Below are 24,287 nucleotides of genomic sequence, written 5' to 3'. Positions count from 1 at the left end.
ACTTGTCTCTTTCTCTCCCCTCTTCTTCATTTACTCCTCCTCTTTCCGTCTGCCCTCCCATCACCACCCGGGGTGCCAACAGTTGGTCTTACCAAATGTGAGCCATTCTCCAAATCCTCCTCTCCTCTTCGGCCCTATTTGTTTTATTCATCTCCCTCTAGCCATCATTTGCTCCCCTTCTCTCTCTCTCCACCTCCACCTGCCCTTTCCTCTCCCTCTTGTCTTTTTTTCCCAGCGATTCATCTATCTTCTTCCCTCCACCGACTCTGCCTCTGTCTGTCCTTTTTCCTTGCCCTCCCCTCCATCCGTTCATCTTCCTCCCTCTCTTTCCATTTACTGCCTGCCCCTGAAACCTATTCATCTTCCTCTGACACCTCCACCACTCTCTCTCTCTCTCTGTCCCCTTCATCAGTCTATCCTTCTTCTTCTATCTATCACTCACAATACCTGCACAAGTGTGTTTATAACCTGGAGGTCTCGAGAGGTTTTTATCATTGTCCATCAGGGGAAATGAGAGTAAGGAAAGTGAATGAGCTGCAAAGAATATCGCCGGGCATCGTGATGCTGTCACATGTGTGAATTCTAAAAGCCGGTGATGTCAGTGAGCATACAACTCTCCAGCTGCTGTATTTAACAATGCAATAACTGATCACGTCAGCCTGATCAGAGGGATGAAACACTGCAATTCATACTTGAATGGGGAGAAAAAAATGCACTAAATGTATTATTAAATATGGGCGTATATCAGCATATCCTCTTATTGGGTTTTTTTTTTTTGCCCAAATTTAGGTTATGCAGTAAACTATAACTGAATAAACAGGTAAAAAGCTAGATGGAATGATGTGGGTTTCGACTCTCTCGTATCTCATTCTCTTTGAAAGCCGTGGCGTCAGGCGTCGCTGAAATGAGCTGAAATGGGGATTTATTGATCTGCTTTGCTTGTCCTGCTTGTGGTAAAGAGCAATTCGACTATATCAAGCACCAGGCAGTCACATTATGTTCTAGCTCAGCTGCCAGCCGATCAAATCACATTATGAACATGTGCAGAAAATTAAGAAGCTTATCGTTATGGTGACGTTGTGGTGAGTAATCACCACAGTGTATTTGAAGAAAGTTAGTCAGGCAGCTACCTCATCCTAAAAGATGTTAAGTTAAGTCACGAGGTACTGGCTGTTGTCACTGTGATGACCATACCAGCGAGGAAGAAGGTGAAGGTCAAACTAATGAGGGTATAATGCACTAAGAGCACATAAGCTAAACAATTATAATCCTTTTGAATTGATCTCTTTTGGCTACCTATATAGTTGCAGTACTTTCATTGCTGGCTCCAAAGAGCTCCTCACAGCGCACTCTTGAACGTATCTCTGCTTTTTTCAGTTGTTCATTGGATCTACAGATCTCTCTCCAGTTTACCCTTCACCTGCAACTCTACCTGCTACTAATTTATATACTGACCATGAAGACTGAAAGCCCTCTCCACACTAAGCTTTACTGGCAATGCATTTATTCCATAGTGAAGAAATCAATAATCACAAGCCATAAAGCACACTACCAAGTGCTTGTGAAAACAGCGAGTGTTTGTGCATGATCTATGTGAGTCTAGTTCCAGTCCACTCTGTGCTGACATGGTCAGTCTTTCTTAAACTTTTTTTTCTCTAGCAAAACAAACTGGTTAAACATTCCCCCACTATTAATGCACAGACAAAATAACAGAGAAGGAGGAGTAGGCACAAAGGAGGACGATGATGATGCGGGATGATAGACAGCAAACGCTGGAGCGCTGAGAAGAACCACTATGGGAGAAGGTGGAAGAGGTGAGAAAGAGGAAATGGCTGAACAATAAAGCTGAAAACATGATACGCTGTATCATTCTCTAAAATGAGAAGAGAGACAAAGAAGAATAAAAGTGAGGTGATGACAAGGACAAGAGTTCCATCGAGAATTAGTGGAGGGCAAAAAAGAAATCGAAAGATTAATAAAAAGGCAGATGAGAGATAGATGCATGGATGTTGAGATCAGGGCAGAAAAACAGGACAGAGAAGAAGAGAGCAGGGCAAAAACTGAAGGGAAAGTAAGTAGAGAGGGAAAGATAAGGGACAAATGGGGAGGGGGGAGGGCAGCAGGATGAAACAGATAATGTGGTAAATAGAGTCAGATGGAGAGAAGAAAAAGAACTGGAAAGGAGAGTGAGTGCTTATGTGAGTCACATCATCTCCACAAGCTATCAGTGATTTTAATGACTCTGACATCAGTGTGTGTGTGTGTGTGTGTGTGAGTGTGTATCATACTAGATTACCCTGAGGTAATGCAGTCAGGAACTGGCTCATCACTCTTCTACAACAGCGTACATTCATCATGTCAGAGTGAGGTTTCTCAAGCACTGGACTGAGACCCAAAACAGGTTGCAAGTTTCACCGGTGGGTTCCCACTAGATTGATGCAAGAGGATATGAATTGATATCCTTCGTGTGAGTGAAACTGATAAACTTCAAAGCAAAAAACAGCTGGTAAAATCTGAACAGAAACTAATTTTTATTGCTAACTAATGACTCAAAGATCAGTGAACAACAGTAAAGCTTTTGTTCTTATGAACTTTTATTGTTCTATGTACTTATAAACTCTTCTCCATAAATGTTCTGCCTGAATAGATAAAGGAGACTGCAGTCTATTGTTTTGATGAAACTACACAATTACCAACCAAGCTAGTAAGCTAGTTAGCAAACAGCCTGCAAACGTGTTAGCCTGGAGAGCTTCTTTGTCTCTGAATAAAAAAACAACCAATCTGCAACAGAATCCGACACTCTTTTAAAAAAAATATATGGAAGTGTTAAAAAGTGTAAAAATTCTTTCAAAATTAGTTAAATGCACAAATGAGCCAATAATAACATTGAAATTAGCAAAATACGGGCTTTGTATGAGTTTAGTAGTAAGACAGCTAACATGCTAACTGACAAAGAAAGTAATCTAGCAATAAAATCATATTGATCAAATTCTGTAAAATATAAAATTATGTAAAATTCTGATGAAAAAATTAAAATAGAATCTAAGAGAGTCATTGTGACTGTACTATGGACTGCTCCATGGCTAGCATGTTAGCTGTTAGCTATGTTAGCTAACCAACTACAGATGATTTTAAACTACTAGATATAAAAGTGATGGCTTTTATTGGATTATTGGATCCACATAATGTGATTTGTCAGAGTCAAAATTAATCTTTTAAATCATCATAAATAAATAAAAAACTGAATACTGTTATTATCATCACCTACAAGCATCTCCTTCCATGGAAAAATGTTCCACCTGGAACTGACCCAGTTTATTGTTTTATTTAAACACTTATCAACTGATTGCACCTGATTGCTAACACAGCTGCAATCAGAATATGTCTCCTATTTACATTAAAATCTGTCTGGTTTTCTAGTTTGGTAATTCCAGCCAAGCAGCAGAAACAGAAGTCTTGCAGTCTGAGGCTGTTGTTACGATTTCACTTGATTTCATTAGTTTGTTACTGCCATCAGAGCAGCAACCAATCATGCACAACTAAAGGTCACCGCTCTGGCAGACTTTAACAATCCCCTCCAACAAATCAGAGGGCAAACTGTTAGTTAGTATGAGGCAATGGCTGCAGTATAACTGCAAGATGACTGATGTGCAACTCCGACTGAGGGCACTGCACTCTCATATGGTAGCAGCTTCTCAATTGCAAACTAGTCCACCCTAAGGCACACCCTGCTTTATTTTCTATTTTACTCTAAATGGGACAATGACTTATTAAATGAATATCATGCTATAATAGTAGTATAATATGGCTTAAAAATAGCAAAACGGCATCTCAAACTTATCAAGAAAGTGTTTAAATGAAGCAAGGAGTAGGTTAAAAATAGACTTAAAGTTGGACTTTGGAACATAAGAAGTTCGTCTCTGATGGTCCTTAGAGAAAAACAGAGTGAGAATGCAGTGGTGGTTTCCTGAGTTTATGAAAAAGTGAGAGAAGTGGTATAAATCACAAGCTCATATTTCTTTCTTTTGAACACCAAAGTCCATGAAGCAAACACCAAAACTGCAACATGAAGCAATGAATTCAGTCAGCCTGCTGAGAAAGAGTCTAAAAACTCTAACGAAACCCACAGTCAAAATAAAGAACTGGAAAAGTGGCACTCCAGCTGACCCAACCCATGTAACTCTACCTTGGCCTTCTAATAAACCGAACTGTGTGAGTCCTTTAGTGTGGTTTCAGCATGGCAGGGTGGAGACCGGTGGAACTGGGTGGGTGGGGGGACTGTGTGGTTGGGGAGCAGAGACTACAGGGGGGTACGGTGGATACAAAAGGGCAGGGAACCAGCAGCCCTCTGCAAGAACTCTTGGTAGGTCTCAGAGCCATGATTACAGGGCGTGCACAGTCTACAGGGGTTTGATGACAGGGATCCATTGGCAAGAGTCAGCGTGTGCGTGTGCTTGTTCTCTGTGCGTATGTGAGTGCGTTTGTGTGTGAGTGTGTGCATACTTGGCAATGAAAATTGCTGGAACTGCAGGGCTAAAAAAACAACCACAGGGGAGCATGTAGGGCGATGAAGTACAAAGACAGAGACACACAGAGCGCGAGTGGCAGCAGAAACAGGGAGTGACGGGGATTCTAGATGGCAGAACAGAAAGAGAGATTTAAGGAAAGGAGGAAGACACAACGACAGCGACGGAGAAGCACACATCCAGAAAAAGACGAAAGCAGCAGGGTTAGCATTTCAAAGCTGTTCTAACTGAAGGCTGATTTGGATGTTAGCAACACAACATCATGTTTCTGATATGATGTGAAATCTCTCCAACTTCGGTGGTCAGGTCGTTGGCTTCGTCTCAGACCCGCAAATCAACATAATTTTTGTTTTGCTGCTTAAACAGCAGCACCGCAAGAGGAAGAGGCAGAGGAAGGGAGGGCAAGAGGAGCCAGAGGCAGGGATTACAAATGGGTAAAATTTGTGTTTAGAGAAAGCCCGGGGAGCTCTTTGGTTATGTGTGTGCGGCACTGCAAGTTGAATAACTGTAGTAGGGAGAAAAATGTCAATAGGCAAACAACAGATGGTGGCTGCCACATCAATTTTGATACACAGCTGAAACGTAAGACGCTCGGGCCCGCACGCACGAGGAGAAACGGATGCACACGCACAATGAGGCGAACACAGAAGGCTTCTACCGTTGTAAAAGATGTTGACTTAAGCTACTTAGCTCTGACTGCTCTGACATTAAAGGAGATGAAGAAAAGTAGGGGGATAGAAGAGGGAGAAAAGAGTCAAAAGGCACGGAGAAGGAGGAGAAACAAGAAGAGGCGAGAGAGGAGAGGAAAAGGGAGGATAAAAGCTCGCATCCTCTCTATCCTCCCTCTTCCGCTCCTCTCTGTCTTTATTTTTGCTCTCCGACTCTGTCATTTAGTCTATCTCTGACTGCTCTCAGTCTTTCTCTCTGTCAGGCAGACCATGACTGCGCCCAAATGTGATTCGCTTTTTAATCTTCATAATCCACTTGGCCAATGAATGTTTTGCTTTACTAATTAAAGAACAAACAATGGACGTGTGTCCCTCTCTTTTTTCTCACACACACACACAATAGATGCGGTAGATGTTTCCGTATCTCGCAATAAATCTTTGAGAAAAAGAGTGGGCAATGGGGGGGAGGGGGGGACGCGAAAAATAATGGAGAACGTGATCAGACAGTCGGTAGTTTTGGAACTTTCGGTGCAGACAGCAGGAAAACAAATCCTTAGAAGAAAACTACAAATCAAAAAAAAAAAGAAAAAAGACAACAAGGCTTCTTTTTCCACTCCTATAATTTCTCCCTTTTATTCTTTATCTTTCTGTTCTTCGTTTTTCTTTCCGTCGTCTCCGCTTTATTGTGCTTACAATGGGAGGGGATCAAAAGTTGCTAAGGCAACAAACAGGGAGAAGACAAGAAAGAGGAAAACCTCTCGTGGTTATGGAGGCATCCTGACGTTTTTCAGCAGAACAAAGGGGGGAGGGGGAGTTTAAAGTGTTTATCTGTCCATTTGCAGGCTGTCATAAAAAGCTACAGAGTCTTTCTGTATAGCACCTCACTTTCTAAGTGAACCAGTGAGTTTGTGTTAATGAGGAAATTCTCCATTTGGATGCAAACAACGTACTTTTCTGCAACATAAGACAGCCGCAAGAGACAATTGGAACAAATGTAAAGTCTATCCTAATCCACCTCTATATACACATCATGAAACTTTCAATTAAATCTGCCATCATGGAGGATTTATGGCATCATCCGAGCAGGAGCTCTCAGACTACAGGCTCACTAGCGGTTCCTTTTCCAAAGGTAAGAGAAGAGGCAGAGCCTTCAGCCCCGAGCCATCCTGTAGTTATGCTGCTATAAGCTCAGACTGCTGTGGGACTTCCTCTGATACCCCTTCTTTTCACTCCCCACATGTTCAGATATCACCTGCCTGTCTTCCTGTTAAAAAGGAGTTCTTCCTTCCCACTTTTGCCAAGTGTGGCACACAGGGGATCATCTGATTGGTGAGGTTTTCTCTCTAATATTGATGAAATGAGCTTAAAATTTTTCACCCAGAGAACTACTGCTCACTGGACATCTTCTATTTTTCCTACCGTTCGAGATGGTCGTGTAGGAAAATCCCAGCAGATTAGCAGTTTTCGAAATACAGAGACTGAGGCTTTAACCCAGCGTTTTGAGTTGTTGTATCCTGGTTTAATTTTTGGTTTGCTTTTACTTACTTGTGTGTTTAGGTTAAATCTAACTTACTTGTGTTCCACTGTCTGTCTTATGTGTTCCTAGTCTTTTTATTTTGGTGCTTTGTCTTTAGTTTTGCTTCTCTTGTTTGATCATCAATGATTTGTTCCCCAGATGTTACTGCTCCCTGATCATAATTTGAATATGGTGATAGAGTCTCTCTTTTGTTGAGACATCCACTGTTTGCTGTGTGTTCTCCTTGCTCTGCTTGACCTGAGTTTCCTCAGCATCCTTATGATCACTCGGATTTTAGACTTTGAGGGATTTTCTGGACCAGGAAGCATTAAAGCTTGTTTATTATTGTCTTAAGAGTCCTGGATTTGGGCTAATAAAACTTTATCCTTCACACAGGTTTAGTAGTATAGTAACTAACACGAAACATTCAAAATCACCTAAATCACCTTACATACTCTGATGCTTAGTGTGAACTCAAGTCGTTTTGACCATGTCCTTGCCCATGTTTCTACCTTGTGTCTGGGTGAATAGATGCATGCATTAATGGATAATTGAACAGCCCTACCTAAACAAAAGTGGTCGGTGAGTGTGTGTCCAAAGATTTTGCTTGTTCACTTGAAAAACAAGGCCTGAAAAATGCACACAAAACAATCCATATACGTACTAAAAATAAAATAGAAGATGATTTAATTTATTTATTCATTAAACTACACATATATATATTATCCTAGGTCTAACACAACATAGGGTCACTCTAAAAACAGAGATGGTATATTCTGTATAAAAGGAAAACGTCTGTGAAAATAAGAGAAACAAGCACGTGACTACAAGAGTAGCGGACCAACATAGAAAAACGTGTGTCTGATTTGTTAGTGATGTACGAGTGCACAACTAATGCAGTGTTAGTAGGCAAACACTGTGTGATCAGTCATGTTTGTCCAATTAACTTTTGAAATCAAAATATATAAAATAAAACACAGCATTACAATTTCAAGACAGGACCCAGAAGCTGTTTTGAAATGTGCTCCGTGGTTTTAGGGTGTATTTTTCTAATAAGAGCTCTGCTGCATAAATATGCCCGGCAGGAAGCACTATCCATCTTAACTAACCAGGAAAAAAGCCAGTGTGTGTGTGTGTGTGTGTGTGTGTGTGTGTGTGTGTGTGTGTGTGTGTGTGAGACACAGATACACTGCTCGACAGCTTCAACGTGTGACATTCACACAAAGCAGCAGGCAAACATCCAAACAATGAATGACAGAAACATGTTTGGAGCATCGTGTTTGTGTTTTTCTGTTGCGTGATTGAATATTTGTATCATTACCAAATATGTGCTCAGACTTTTTATCCTGGTGTCAGCTCCATCACGTCTGATAAACAGCACGTGCCAAGTTTAATCACAAATGATGATTTAAAGAAAAAAGTTAAGAAGTGTGCTGACGGGCAGGATCGACACGATGTGAAGAGATGTGCATTGTTTGTAAAATCCTGAAAGCGCTGTGATTGCGCTTGTGTGTTTGTGTGTCAGTTTGATGATGCGACACCAGCTAGATGAGCAACATAGATGATTGTGTGGAAATGAAGCTAGCTGCTGACACACAAACACAAGCACCTGGAGCAACAATCAAGCCGAAACACTGACTCTGCGTCTGTATTTATATGCACACACGCGCACACACACGCGCACACGCACACGGCGGATTTGGAGTTCAAAGGATGTTTTATTTTGGGAACAGCTTCGGGTTAGTCACCCTACCTTGGTGACAGACGGAGAAACAGGTTGCAAATATCAAACACTTTACAAGCACTGCAACATGCTCAAACACCCACGCAAACACACAAACACGCACACACACAGACTCACATTCTCGCTCCCCTTGTATTTCCTTCTTTTCTCTCTCTCTTAATTCCGAGAAACATCTCGCCAAAGGGAGGATGTGTTGTTTTAAACTTGCTAGCTTGCTTCTCCTTCACCAGCAGCTAATGTATGATCACAGCTCTTCTGACAGCTTTGTCAAAAACACTACGAAATTGTGTTCAGGCTCGTTAAAACATAACGCACAATGGCAGGATGCTGGGATTAGAGCAGATGAAGTGGTGATATGGCCGGTGCATTCTGGGTAGTGTTTGAGTGGATATCTGTGATATAATTTTAAAGCAAAATGATAAATATTGTATCATTCAGGGGATTATCGTGTGAGTCTAAATGATCTAAACTCATCAAACACTTACTGTCCAGTTGTATCAGAAATGCTTTAGATTTCTCCAGATGTGTGTCGGGTTGTACTTTTAACTCCATTTACTGAGTTTAACCAGTGAACATAAGCATAGCCAACTACAGCATGTGAAAGTGAGCACTGTTAACATGCGGGGTTAAACGTTACAACACTTTTGCATTCAATCCGTCTCGCTGTGTACCTGGCCTGTACCACTACACTTGCTGCCTTTGGAACATCTGCCCCCATGCCTTCTTTCACATAATGGTATGATCCCAGTCTGTCCTTGCATGTGATTGTTACCATCAAAAATAAAGTCCCACCCCTTCCTGCATGGATTCCCGCGAGAGCCTAAGATTTGCCCCCCCCATGCTTTAGAGGATAAAGGGATCGTATAGACTGAACTGACAAACTTTAGGAATGAACAACAAGGATTTTTAATGCTTGCAATCATCTTCATCTTTCTAGGAGGCGGAGCCATACTTGAGTTAAGCGTATGGATGTAACAAACAGTATCAATGGGGCAGGTAACACTAAAAGGCCAGATTTATTAAGCCTTATATACTGTAACCACAAAATATCCCCACTCAATTCCATAATAAGTTATAAAAAAAAAACTTTTTCAAAAGCAAAAAATGACACAGTGTGGGATTGATTGGGGGCTGGGGAAAGACATTTAATAAAATAACTAAAGCCTTTAATGTAAACATGTTAAAAATTCTAAATTTCGAAGCAAGAACGACAGTTACAGCTGTGTAACTCTGACAGCTTTGTGAGGACGGTAGTCGTGAACACGTGTTGTCCAAGTGCGTAGTTTTTCCGTAGGACCAACACAAAGCTACGCACAGCTTTACAGATCATTGTTGTTATACCTGTTTACTGTCACCAGGGGGCAGTGTTAAAAACACTCCTGTGAGCTACTCTTGCTACCATCTGTTGATGGTCTTTGAGCGAGCTGTGGAAAAGTTGGAACATTCAAAGAGGTGAAGTGAAACAAAGTCTTCAAATTCTGCTGACGTTCCCGGTCATGTTCAGGCTCATTTTTCTACCTGCGTAGAGCATAATCTCCATATATCTCAGCACATATCTCCAAAATATGCGCTGCCTGATTTTTGGAGGTCTTAAAACAAGCATGTCTGCATAGGTTGCATAACTTCAAACCTTCACCCTGCACAGCAGCATGTTAATGCGAATGGATACAAGTGCAGCACCATCCACCCACACACAATGTAAATATTGTAAATGATCCTGGATGACCTCACAGTTTAGTCACTGGCAATATTCTGCTTTTCACTGAATTCACTAATACAGTTCAGAAAACACCAGCCAGCATCCTCGTTATTACGGCTTTTCCTCTCATTATGCAAAATGAAACCCCCCCCTTACATAAACCATATCAAATAAATGAGCCACACAGCAAGCTAAGAAGTAGCTTTACCTCAGTGTTTCAGTACGGTGTTATATTTGGTTCTAAAACTACTTGTACAAATACATCTTCCATTCTTATGAGCTGATATTAGCCCAAGCAAGGTAGCATAATATAAATAGTTCATATAAAATCTGCCAACAGTGGCAATCATTTGATCACAGTCAGCACCCCTTTGGCTGTAATCGAGAAGCTTGGCTGATAAATCCACCAGTTTTTTTTATTCTAAGCCATTTGAGCTTCGAGGGAGCAAAAAGCTGAACAGGTGCTGGAGTAAGTATGGTGTTCAGCAGAATCCCCCCCCTTCCCCCCACAAAACCAACATCCATCCATCCTCTTCCACTTATCCCTATCAGGGTAAAGGAGAGAGGTCCCAGCTACCATACAAAACCAGACAAAAAAAACAAAACAATGACACCCCCCCCCCCCCCCCCCCCCCACCCCCTATATAACATATATGCTGCAGAGCATTTTTCAGAACTCAGTTGAAGTTAAATACCTCATCATTCATATGCTCACATACTTTAAAAAAGTCCCAGAAATGGTAAGGATGCTTTGGTATGTAAAGTGAGTGCACACTATATGCACACACACACACACACACAGTGCAAGGCAGTAATTGAACGGGCGTTGGCACAGTTCGGTGGCGACACCTGTTTCAAATTTATAATGAGCAGCCAGGGGAGAGGACCACACGCAAACACAGCCACAGACGCACGCACACACATTTTTCTGCAGCTTGGCTGTGAATCTGCACTGAGCTGCAGGTCATAGGGAGGCTAAGAATAAACAGACCCTACTGAGCATATCCCTCTCTTTCCTGCTTCTGTATATAGTACTCACATGCCCTCTGATTAACAAAGGGCTACCAAAGACAGAGGCGGCAGATAAAGACCTGCAGACAGAAAACTGAGCAAAGCTCGTGAAGTCCGATGGGGAAAAACAAAAGGATAATTAAAAAAAACATTCATTCATTAATTAGCTGAACAGAGAGAGAATTAATTCATTGCTGCAGCATATAAAGGGAGTCCAGACAGTAAAGAAATGCAGATGCACAGTGCTACGGTGGGTAACATATACTTTTACATATACTGGATCCTCCCATTTGTGTTTACATATCACTCTGCATTTAATCATGAGTTATTATTAATCTCTGGCTCTCTTCAACAGTGTGTCTTTTCTCCTGTCTTCCTCCCCTCCCCCCCAACTGGTCATGACAGATGGCTGTCCTTTCCTGTGTTAAAAGGGAGTTTTTTGTTCCCACTGTCACCAAGTGCTTGCTCATAGGGGTCCTTCGATTGTTGGGGGTTTTCTCTGCATAATTGCAGGGTCTTTACCTTACAATATTGAGGTGACTGTTGCTGTGATTTGGTGCAATTTGAATAAAATTTAATTGAATGTGACTGAGTGAATTGCACAGCACCGTATTCAGGTCCGACATTGCCTAACTTGAATCGATGCCTCGATGGAACTGAGACATCTAAATATTGATACGTGCATCTGTATCTCATAACACTGATGTATTCCATCGCTCTCTTTACATTCCCAAACTGTCACATAGTTGTGGTACGTTCTGGTGCATCGGAAAGTGATGCCGTATGGGTACAAGAACTGGCTAACACGGTCGCTTTTGTGTTACTCGTGTATGTGGCTACATTCGTCATTTTTCTTGCTATAGCTTTAGGTATTTGCTGCAGTAAAGTTTTAGTTTTACTTCGCTTCTGCGGGAGCCCTCATACGTGCCAGGCTCATTCAAGTGGCACACACCCGGTTTTTAAAGCTGGATTTCTGTTTGAATGATGACATCATCTGGGTTATTTTCAGAAATCTGAAAGCTGCTTCTTCGTCTTCCTTTTAAGAGGATGTGCAGGTTGAGTAATTCTCCTCACGACTGACATTAATGTGTAAAAATGGTTTTGCTTAATAAAGGGAGGCTCCATCTTGGGCTTCTGAGAGCGGACACCTTCAGCACGACCTCTTGGAGTATCTGTGATGTAGAGGCAAAAGAAAAAAGACTTTTCCTTTGTGGGCTCAGCGTAGCATTACATTATCTTCTATAATGAAATTGAGTGGAAGCGCCTCTTCCTTCTCTTCACTTCGCTTTTCCTCTCCTCCTGTCAGTTCAGCTCCAGCAACTTTTAGATTTCCCCCAAGATTTTTTTCTGCTGCACCTGACTCGCCCTTCGTCACGTTTCCCCCATCTCAGTCCGTTCTCCTCCTCTCACCGCTTTAACGTTTTCTGGCAGACAGCGTGAATGAGAAAAGTTGACAGATTAATGTGGGGTTGCTTAAATGCAGGATATAAGCGAAAGGGGGTAAACAAAACAATTACACAGATTGGAGGAGAACGCAAGGAAGTGGAGGGAGGCGTGTGGACACTGAGTTATGTCTGGGTTGTGATCCAGCTGAATTGCTTTGGCAGCAAGTCCCTGTTCTTACGGTGTTGGCTGGAGAAGATGGGGAGAAGGATGTAATTAAGAAGAGAAGGTGGAGGGAAATAAAGGTGCCAGGTAGAGCGAGAGGAAGGGAGAAGAGCAGGAAAAGTCTGACAATGTAAACAAGCAAAAGGTGAAAGGCAGAGGGGAGGAAGATGCAAATGAAGAGAAGTCAAAGGTGCGCAGAAGCGAGGGATAAGTGAGAGAGGAGAGTGATGGGGAGGTGAAGTATGAGGAAAAGGTGGAGAAGCAGGAGGAGGGCATGAGAAAACTCATCTAAAAATATGCCAGGAAAATATGTGAGAGATTAGTGTGGAGGAAAAATGATGAACTACAGAACTCAAATGTGATGAGGCAAAGGCAGAAAGCAGAGGGAGAAGGAGAAACGAGTGCAGCAGATTAAAGCAGGTTCACATTAGTGTGCAGGAGGATTTTTTGACAAGTAGTTCAAAAGCACAATGATGAAAAGAGAAAACACGCAGCGAGGGGGCAGCAGCGAGAGAAGATGAACAATAAGTGAGCACAGACTGAATCAGTGAAGTCAGAGAGAGAGGGAGTGAGACGAGAACAAAAGGGGTAAAACTGTAAAGAGAAAGAGCCAGCTATGGATAACGAGGGCAGATCGAGCCACCTTAAACCCAAAGTCGAGAACTGATTGGGTTTCTCGTGAATCAGAAGTGGATGGATAGACTTGTTTAAGTATAAAAACCAATATCACACGGAGAAAAAGCAAAGGAAAAATTAGTTATAAGCGCTGTCCGGCGAAAAGAGCAAGGAGATGAAAGGTTAGGGTCGGGGAGCAAATGCAGAGGTGAAGACAAGAAGGAAAAGGCGGGAGACGCCAGGAGGGATAGATCAATTTACCACAGGGGCTTTCTCACCAGCATATCCCTCGCTCAGCCTGCTCACACTCCTTTACATGGAAACATTGGATTATCGATCCATCCCCTCCTTTCCCCAGCAGTCACTCTGCTCGTCCAAAGCAACAGCTTCAAGGCCTCTCAGCGTCTTTGCTTTTGTATTTGATGCAAACTACACACTTCCTCCATTCCTCCTCAGCTCACAGTCTGTGTTAGTCAGATGAACTAAAAGACGGTAAGGAGTTCAAGAACAAGATCACAAAATCTCACCTGAGAAGAGGCCCTTAGTATTAGTACAGTCGAGGATGAACTTCTGCTTAAAGAAGGCATCTCAGCTTCTTTTGCAAGTGCTTTGGTTGCTAGCAGACACTTGCTAACTAACAGAGCTGTAGCGAAAGGTAAAGAAATCCCAAAAAGTTGATTCGGTTCATCTGGACGTAGCGTTTTTGGTTTTTGCAACCATTTTCACCTTGCAAACAACCTCCTGCAACCACTCACCAACTGATCTGGGAAAACATTTTTCCATAGCGAGTGGTGGTTACCACTGCATGACTCTATGCTTGTGTGACTTTGGCTTTAGCAATCTAAACTAACTAAAATACAATGTTGGTTGATGTAGACCAGCAGAATCAGAATCAATAGCTTTTTGTTTTTGCAGCAGTCGCTTATATGCACGTTCTTTAGCAGTTCCTTTAAGTATATTAAATACATTAACTATGACTCCATGACTCCCATATATACACTGAGTTATTCTCCGATGCTTCATAAAAACACGCCCCCTACTAATCTACATCCAGCAGAGGAAGACGCTCATTGCTGCTTATGCTTGACCCACAAAGTTGCAATCTCTCAGGGTTGAAACACACTCTACTAAGTGATCTTTTTAATCCTCTTTAGCAAACACACCACCAATAGTTTCACTTTCAGCTAATCTGATCTGCTGCAGTCTCAGACCCACTGATACCAGCTTTCTATTTAACCTCCTGTGCTCATATAACAGCAGCTCTCAGAAGACTGCCTCAGCTTTACAGTTTGCATGGTTTGATTACACTTAACTCTTGTCTTTTGCTTTAGCTTCTCTCGCACTCCCTTTCATCTCTCCCTGACCTCGCAGCAGTGACTGCACCATCAGCACATCGCTCCGTCCCACACGCACAAGAACACGCTATGACCTGTGCTTTAAAGACGCTCTGCTTAGAGGTTTGCTGGTGTCAGATGTTTGTGCTCATTTGTAAATTATAATCTGATGCAATCGCAAACCACTAAATAGAAAACCAGCCCTTCACCTTAGCCAACATTTAATTCTAATCTTAACTCCAAAGCCAGAATTGTTCTCCTCAAACAGAACTTTGAAGGCAAAAATTCCCCAAAGGGTCAAAAACCTAAATCTGGGTTTAAACCTAAACCTAAACCTCACACACACACACACACACACACACACACACACACACACACACACACACACACACACACACAAAGCTTTTAACAGCACACCGATGTCATAACACCACCTGGCCCAGTCCTTCTTCACTGTAACCTTGTCAATCTAATAAAATATTCTTAAATTATGCACAGATGTCCTCACGCTTACATCTAAAAGTCTAATTGGTCCTCATACATATAGATATGTGAAACCACACACACTCTTACACACACGTACGCAGAGGGCTTGCTTTATGGGCCCCGAGAGGCGTTGGAGAAACTGCATTCCCAACCACTTTATGTATTGGTCAATTTAACACCGCTAACTTCAGCATATTAAAAATGCATGCGCCCAAGGACGCAAGAGCAATTTTATGAATGTGTATGTGTGCACCCATGTGTTTGCAAGCATTTAATGCAGAGATGCCTGCCTGGAAATGTGACATTATTACACTGTTATCTACCTAATAGAGCCATTTATACAGCAGAATACTTGATTAACCTACACAGCAGTTTCTGAATAGAAATCAATCACAGGAAGGAAAACAGAGGAAATGTGAGGGCGTCATTGTTGATCCAAAAATGTCCCAGTCTCCATATGATGTCACATCAACCGCGAAATGTAAAGAATACACCAGGACGGTGTTCAAAGGTGGATGAAATGTCATGCAGACAACAGCGGGGTACTCACATGGTCTCATCGTTCTGAAACTCCAGCTTGCCTGCAGCCATTTCGTAGTCCTCCCCTCCCTTAGCGGTTCCATCCAAGGTTCGATAGGGAATGGCGACCAGGCCTCGAGCCCCCGACGTCCTGAGCACCTTCACCTCCATCACGCCAACACTTTCACTCACCCTCTGAGTGGCACTTTCAAATGTAAAGATGCCTAAGAATTAATGAAAGAAAGAATTTGTTTCACAGGGGAGAAACACTAAAAAGCTTGACAAACACCTACACTCTCACGCACTACCTTGCTCTCAGAGGTGCACGGTATATACTGTACAGTAAGAGGATAATAGATCGCTTCCCACTCTCTCTGGATAAAACACAATGGGTAAACACCCACTCTCCACTCATCCACCTGCATTTTTAACTCCCTGGATGTTTTCAAATTGCAGCAAAATGTCGCAACACTGGAAGGACGAGCTCTTTGTCACCTTCTAATGATGCTGTTTTATGGACACCCAGAGACGACAAGCTATGGCACACCAACAGATTCATGTGGACTCCTGATAGCAGTAAAGCACAGGTTTACAGTTTTCAAAAAGCAGGGAAACCGAGTTAACGATAAAAACCCTGAAAACCATAAATTTCACACCTGAGCCTCAACTCTCGCAGCCCGGTACCAGATGACCGGTCCGTGGCCTGGGTTGGGGACCGCTGCTCTAACAGTCCACTTGAGGGTGGCAGTAAAAGCAAGTCGACTCCCATAGACTCTCATGTAGCTTATTACCCCCTTTATAACAAGTATACAGGATATGATTTTAAAAATCTGTTTATTAGAGGTTTAAGTTATGCACTATTGGATACATGATTGTGTGCTAGGCTCCACTGCTGTTAACTTGATTCAGTGAACTGGACTTTGCACTAACCTAACTAACCTGAGCTAGTATTCAGGGTCTCATCCAAACATGGTCACTTGTTGTTTACTAATAACAGGATGCTAAAATTGAGGCTTTAAAAAAGAATTTCACAAACCAGTGTGTGATGTGGAATATATGGAAGGCCACGAGTGCCACAATGAATTGAATAAATAGATCGTTACATAATTAATTAAATGTGTCATTAATTAATTAAATTTGGAAATAAATAATTTTGTAAATGTTTTAAATTGAATTCCTTGATTTTGTATTATTTATATATGTAATCATTCAATTATTTTCTATTTTAATTAATTAATGACACAATGAATTATTTATTTAATTCATTTTGACACTTGTGGCCCTCCACAATATTATTTGGCGGCAGGTTTTCCCCATAGGAATCTTACCGAAGACTGAATACTTTAAGGTATTAAAGTCTGAATATCGTGACACCTGTGAACACAGTTAAGGCGAAGCTTCCTTTTACCTGCGTGATCATCGTCATAGATGGTCACCGTGGCAGTGTGGTTGTCACCCAGCACGGCTTTCGGGGTAGCGCTGGCATCCAGAGGTGCAGTGCCAATCTCCGTATAGCCAACCACACGAGGGTTACTGAGGTGAACGTAGAAATACTCATCTTCCTCGAAGATGTCGTCATCAATGACGCCCACGGTGATCTCTGAGAAAAGAATTGTTGTTTTAGCATCTTGCTCTCAGGTGCAAAGTAATTATAATAATTTGCTAAAATTTTTTATTTAATTTTTTCCCCGTGAAACCACTAGCAAAAAAAAAAGAAAAGAAATCTGCCTCAGGAGCTGCAGATGACCTCTGCTATTTGAGCATCAGTTTCAATGACATGTTTATTGAAAATATGTCAGAAATTATTGTAGTCAGTGTTGTTTTTTTACCTTTGAGGGTTTCTCCCGGCTTGAACAGCAGCGTTCCCTCTGCAAACTCATAATCTGAACCTGCGTTGGCCGTACCGTCCTCTGTGCGATAATCCACCTGCAGGAGATGGGAACACAGGAGAGATGGGGAGAAAGCAAAAAGAGTCGTCAAGATGAAACACAAGTGAGCAGATATGAAAAGGGCAGATAAACACAAAGGGAGAGGGAGAGTGCCGAACAGAGGGAGAGAGAGCGATAGAGAGGAGGACAGCAAAGAAGAGGCATTTGGGGAGATGAGGACAGAGGGTGAGAGAGAAGAAGAAAAACAGCTTCATTAAACCGAGCCCTCTGGTCAGAAACAGGCCAATATTAAAGACTTTGAAGATAACATAAGAAAACCTTCCGCGTATCCTGTCCTTTCTCTCTGTCCTTTCAGCTGCTTTGTGTTAATTAACCCCCTCCTTCTTATTTAGACAACATTAGAACCCAAATATCTAAAATGCATTTAGTTCAAATGGCTTCAAAGCCATTTTTTTCTGTTTGAAGGCAAAGCTGTGTCAGTCACTCGGTGCTGCTAGTGCTACTGAAGTCAATCCCTAGCCTCTGCTCTATTTTTAGCGTCTCATGAAATGTGTATAAGTGATATATTTTTAAATGCATCCAATGGCTGGATGATATTTTCGGGATTAAATTGAAGCTGGGTAATACTCAAGAGATTTTAAGATATGTGGATAGCTGATTTCTTCCATTTTAGACTGATGTGTGAGAAGTTATGTCGTCACAGCCCGTGATTATATAAGAGCTGAGTTTCCTCTAATGCAAGATGCTCTATGCTCTTTGAGCGCAAAATTGATGACATCTCGGACAAGCTCACGGCTCTCCAACGGGAGATTGAGAGACCAGTGACGGACTGTTAGATCAACTGTAAAATTGACATGCAGTTGTTCGCACTAAAGGAAAACTACCATCATTTAATGCGGCTACCATATCGGCGCCAGCTGTGGTCTCAAGGCTGGAGCTGAACAAAAACGAATTCTCACCCTGAAGACCATTCCTTCACATCCTACGTACCCCCCATCCTGGGTTCCAAACGCCTTCGAACGCTTATCTCCAAGGCCGAAGTCAGACAGCAGGTCTAAGTCCCAGCGCTGGATTAATAGTGCTTGGCAAGATGGCTGTGTCTACATCGGCTCACCTCTCACACCCTTACCCACCCCAGTTGCTTGTCATGTGGTTTATGGTGTTGTGATGTGGATATTCAATTCAATTCAATTCAATTCAATTTTATTTATATAGCGCCAAATCACAACAAAAGTCGCCTCAAGGCGCTTTATATTGTACAGTAGATAGCACAATAATAAATACAGAGAAAAACCCAACAATCATATGACCCCCTATGAGCAAGCACTTTGGCGACAGTGGGAAGGAAAAACTCCCTTTTAACAGGAAGAAACCTCCGGCAGAACCAGGCTCAGGGAGGGGCGGCCATCTGCTGCTGTGCTCTCTGTGCAGAGGAGCTTGCTGACCTCTCATAAGGAGTCCAGTATGAGTAGAGGTCTCTTTTTTACCTCTTGCCCATTGTATTGTACATTTCATTGTTTTTTCCACATTACTACCTGTCTCTGACCTCTCTTCCCACGTCATGTCTTTGTATGTATGGTCGGGGGGGGTCCGATTTCACTGCAGGTGTAAACTTTGCATGTGACAAATAAAAGGCTTGATTGATTGATTGATTGAAGATAGATTGGGGTAGCTTATCAGTCAATCATGCTGCTTGGATGAGAACGACTGTTTTGGAGCTGTATTGCTGTGGGTTCAAATTAATGACTTAACACTACACACGTGCCCTCAATAAAACCCCTAGTATCTGTATATAAGGGACGCATTTTAACTTACATTATATTTATCTTAATTTAACAGCTGAAATGACTGTTCAAACATTCACAGTGTTGCTAATAGTAACAAGTCCACTGTGATTCATCACCTGACTCACAGAAAACACAGTTTGTCTTTTGTGTAATGCCAAACTTTGATGTTTTGCCAACTTAATCGAACCAAACTGTGACTCAAGACTTCAAACAATGATAATTATTTCAAGTTCACCCTCAACACCCTCAGCTAATAAAAGCTTGCTATCACACTAGCGCCACGTACATGTTGTAGCTACAAGCAGAGCTGCTAAGAGATGCTAATATGGCTCTGTGCATACTGGATGTGAAAACAGCCACAGTTTTCCACCATATCAGCTTAAAAGTTGATATTTTGATTAGAACTTGCTTCAAATGTTCAATCATAAACTGTATATAAACTTAGCACATTAAGTTAGTAAACATGATTTGGCCGATTATTTATTTGTTGTAACAATGCTTTCCCCGATGCTACATTTGTAAGGAAAATGCATTTGTAGGTTGAGCAGCAGAGTCGAGTATGCGGGTTGTGCCAAATACTCTCTGCCAACATCAACCAGCTTATTCTGATACTCACTCTTGATTGTTGTCGTTTATTGGATTGGATGATTGCAGCCTGGAGAAGCAAGACATACTGACAATTTAACAATTTATTCATTTAATAAACAGGGGCCTCAGTAGCATGTGGCACACCACACACAGCCACAGCAGCCTTGCACATCCTTCTCATGCTGGTCACCAGTGTGGTCGGCCATATCATCCTGCAAACCCTGGAAGAGTGCCTTCAGTTCATATCTGCTGATGCCCACTTGGTAGCCTGTCTCTGATATCACCTCTTTTATGGAACTTGACCTTCAATTTTGACCATCAATTTCCTGGTTGCCTGGAAATGGTACTAGGGATCACTCCAAATAATGTTGCAGCTTAGTTTTGCAGAACACCAGCTGGAAGTTACCTGGATCGGGCACGGGGTCTATCCACATCAGCCAAACATGGCATGCCTGGATCAGACACCAAGTGACCGCTTTAACAGGATCCATGCTCACATGTGCTGCTAGTCAGGCACCTGATTATCAGCACCGGGGTACCAGACGGTCAAAACAAGAGTCAAAAGCAGAATAAACTGTTTGGCATTGGCAGAGAAGATTTGGCAACTTTTTCAAAGGTGCAACCCACATAGTCAACTCTGTTGCTCTACCCACAACTGCATTTTTCTTATTAATGTGGCACTTTTTAAAGCAAAATAAACAGGCTTAACAACCGTATAAGAGTCATTGCCAGAGAGCATTAGAAAGAAGAAATAATTGACAAACACAAATTTACTCCATTTTTGTGCAAAGTTAAAATAACAGAGAATCCAGATCTGTAAAGTGAAGTGAGTGGCAGAAGTGAACCTGCATTCTTGCAATGGTCTTCCTGTATTAAAGTCTACATCAGTAAATGTTTTCAGTGATTTGATTGGCTTAATCTTAGTTTTAATGGTTATTTAATGCAGCATGATGTTCACATTTTTGTCCTTTTGAAAACAAAGCTTGTGTTGGGAACGGCCTGCCTTGTGCTAACATTGCTAAATCTTTTAAAGGAAAAAGCACTGTGTAGATGTTTTTGCACCTTTTCCTGTGCTTTAAAGCCTTTAGATAGCAATGTAAAGTAATTCGCTTTTAACTTTCATTGACCCAGCCATCAATACGAGGGAGCTCTCTGAGAATACCTAAATGACACGAATAATATTTCTTTTGTCTCTCGACTGCTCTGACAACGTGTTTGCAAAGCATCCTTCAGCAGACGGCTGACTAAGGCCGTGCCACCAGCAGAAAACTCTGATCTCTCATCACAGTTTAATTTGTAAACAAGAAGAAGAATAAAGGGGAGCCAGCCTTGCGAAGCCACTGTAGTAATGCTGAGCAGATCAGATATCATCCCACTGACAGAGACTCAGCGGGAGACTCTCTCATTCAGGGAGAGCTCTCATTCATAGCCAGCATTAAGCCACCATTAAGTCTGAGATCAATGAGCCTTTGCAAAAGGATGTGCGCTTTCTTTGAGTTACAACCTGAGCCAGAAACTAGAAAACTGGAGATGAAGGTGTTTTCTCTGGTGCCTCTCAGCTACTCTCCTCTGCCACCCACTTCTCTGCCTTTATCCAACCAGGAAAGAAAAACAAAGGTGCTCAAAGCCTCTGGAGGTGAGCACATGACACAAGATCTGCTTAAGATAGAAAAAGGTGTCAGGGAAGTCAGCCCACAGAATATTGTTGTTTTCTCTTCTGTCTCTGCTGTCTGCTTTTATTTGCATGAGACTCTGCAAGACTTGTTTCCCTTAAAGACACACACACACACTTTTATTCCTAATCTACTGTCCATCCCTCCCGTGCACTCACCTTGACAGTAACTCCGGGGTCACCTCCATGTCTGCCAACGGTCAGTTTCAGGGAACCACAGTTTTCAAAGCACTGATACAAAGAAGGTTCAAACTCAATCCTGATGGTGTGAGGGTCATCCTCCTGGGCCTGGGTCTCATGGCTGCTTACCACCTGAGAAAAAACACACCCAACCAGTCAGGTGCAAGGTTCCAGTAGCTTCAAATATAAAATAATGGAGAAAGGTGAATAGAGTGCGTGCCTCACCTTGCGGGCCTGGTCAGCAGCGTGCTTCTTGAGGATGTTACCTGCTCCGATCATCATCCTGGTTGCCTGGATACGGTAAAATGCTCGGCTCTTTTGCTGCTGCATCAGGACCTAATCAACAAATGCAATGAATCAATAAACCATTTCATGTTAATTCAATTTGCTGTGGCCCAAACAGCCGTGCTTTTATGAAAGCAATCACTTTTAAAGAGACAGCTACAATCTGAGAATTTTCTCCTGGGAGAACCTACACCGCCATAACTGAACGTCAACTCAGTGTCAAAGGTCAACAGCAGATTCCCTGACATTTCTGGAAAGATCGTCCAAAGACAGACAAACTAAATCAGTGCAATAATACTGACAAAGAATCATTTAACTGTCTTTTCTCATGTAATAACTTCAGGCTTTGGTTGCTGGCTCTCTTCACTGCCAACTTTCATTCAAATGAGGTTTATCAATCTATAAGGAGCGATTTTAATAAAAACGTATGGCTCAATAGTGATGTATTATCCCAACGATCCACTAAATTGAAAATGAACAAAGTGGCCACTGTAGCTGCGAGATCATTAGACTAAATGTGGCCTCAGAGCCAAGAACGCTGCAATTTATTCAAATTTAATGGAAGTGAGCCAACAGAATCTTTATATCTGCATCTCTTTAGATAGAAGGGATAAGTAAGTGTTTAGTTAAGAAACCGATTTGGGTTTTTGCTGCACAAGATCACCCAGCTCCATTTCCCATGATGGCAATTTAATTTTACATTCAGTGATTCATTATGACCGCAAGAACTGAAATTTAGCCAGTCAAGTTTAATCTACAGGGCAGCTGTCATTCTTATTTACAGCACGGAGCAGAGGGAGTAGCTGCAGGGATAGGGAGGCCTGAATGCAAACAAACCTCTGGGAGCTGACCAGTGCACATTTTGCCCGCCAAACTCCTTCCCTCCCCTCCTTCAAATCCGAAACCAAAGACATAGAAATGAGTTGGAGAGGAGGAAAAGGAAGGAATTGGTGGGAAAGCAGAGAAAGGGAGAGCAGCAGAGACTTGGACAGCTTCTACAGCTGAAATGTGTGCGCTGCATAAAAAAGAGGAATCTCTAATGAGCCAGTTTAATGATTACTCCCCATAAAAGTTAAACATTTTAATAAAGTGTGAGCAACTGCTATAACAGAGAGGAGTATGGGTGTGCGCTGACAGCTAAAATGTGGTTACAAAATGCCAAATTTAACTATGAGTTAAATTTTGAACAAATTTTGCTTAAGGTATCACAACCAACACATCACAAATCTAAATTCTCCCCCAAAAATATTAACTTGAGGCCCGCTTAAGTTCTTCAGCAAAGCATTCAGCTACATCTCTTTAAAGATCAACTCAATCGCTGAGAAAAAAGGCAGCAATGTTACCGCAAGTCAATATTTTTAAGGCTTCCAGGGTCCAGAACGGGCGCTCACGTTAATATATTTAGGTTTCATGTAACTTACCGGGCAAAAAATCACCTGGATGGCAGAGGAGTGAAGGTTTTACTGGTGTCAGTCAAGCCAACAGACACCTTCCACTCAGTACACTGGTTTAATCAACACTTAATAAAACAGTTTTACTGTGTGTTAAGCTGAGAGAGACTGAGATAATGTGCGTAGCTAGCTGATGCTCAGCCAACTCAATTAACCACTCACTAATGATTTTAGTTTATGTGAACATGCTATTGGTTTGATTGTATGAGACTGCCGTAAATGTTATAGATTTTGCTCTTTGTAACTTTGTGCTGTCTCCTCAGGGAACTGCACCTTCCTCTACTTTCAAAGCCACGTTGAATGTGTCACAGCACCATATCTGACTCATTATCACCCTCAGAAGAGTAACATATGGAATATGACATTTGCTCGTGTGCTACTGGTTTAGATAGAAAATCTGGAAATTGAGTGAAATAATAATATGTCAAAAGTCTGAGAATTGAAGAAGTGGAGTGAGAGAACCATTGAAATTTTGCTATTGCTATTTGCTATTAGCTTTTGGTTGCTAGCTTTTACCTTTATGTTTACTAGCACCTCCAAAACTTCCCCATACCAGCACATACATATCTCATCGTGTGCTACTGGTTTAGATAGAAAATCTGGAAATTGAGTGAAATAATGATATGTCAAAAGTCTAAGAATCAAAGAATGGAAGTGAGATAACTATTGAAATTTTGCTATTGCTATTAGCTTTTGGTTGCTAGCTTTT

General features: G+C 41.9%; 1 protein-coding gene across 2 annotated transcripts in view; it reads right to left on the bottom strand.

The window, feature by feature from the left end:
• The window catches only part of slc8a4b (solute carrier family 8 member 4b), a 135,690-nt gene that overhangs the window by 37,012 nt on the left and 74,391 nt on the right, over positions 1-24,287 (bottom strand). For both annotated transcript variants that reach the window (XM_005468067.4, XM_019348140.2), the window contains exons 7-11: positions 22,068-22,178; positions 21,822-21,974; positions 17,556-17,652; positions 17,135-17,326; positions 15,758-15,950 (exon numbers count right to left, since the gene is read on the bottom strand). In XM_005468067.4, coding sequence (XP_005468124.1) covers positions 15,758-15,950; positions 17,135-17,326; positions 17,556-17,652; positions 21,822-21,974; positions 22,068-22,178 — 746 coding nt within the window. The remainder of the gene's footprint in view (positions 1-15,757; positions 15,951-17,134; positions 17,327-17,555; positions 17,653-21,821; positions 21,975-22,067; positions 22,179-24,287) is intronic.

The sequence above is a fragment of the Oreochromis niloticus genome, linkage group LG3 (genome assembly GCF_001858045.2).
Source record: "Oreochromis niloticus isolate F11D_XX linkage group LG3, O_niloticus_UMD_NMBU, whole genome shotgun sequence".
NCBI classification, from domain to species: Eukaryota; Metazoa; Chordata; class Actinopteri; order Cichliformes; family Cichlidae; genus Oreochromis; species Oreochromis niloticus.
This window is presented reverse-complemented; position numbering and strand designations above follow the sequence as displayed.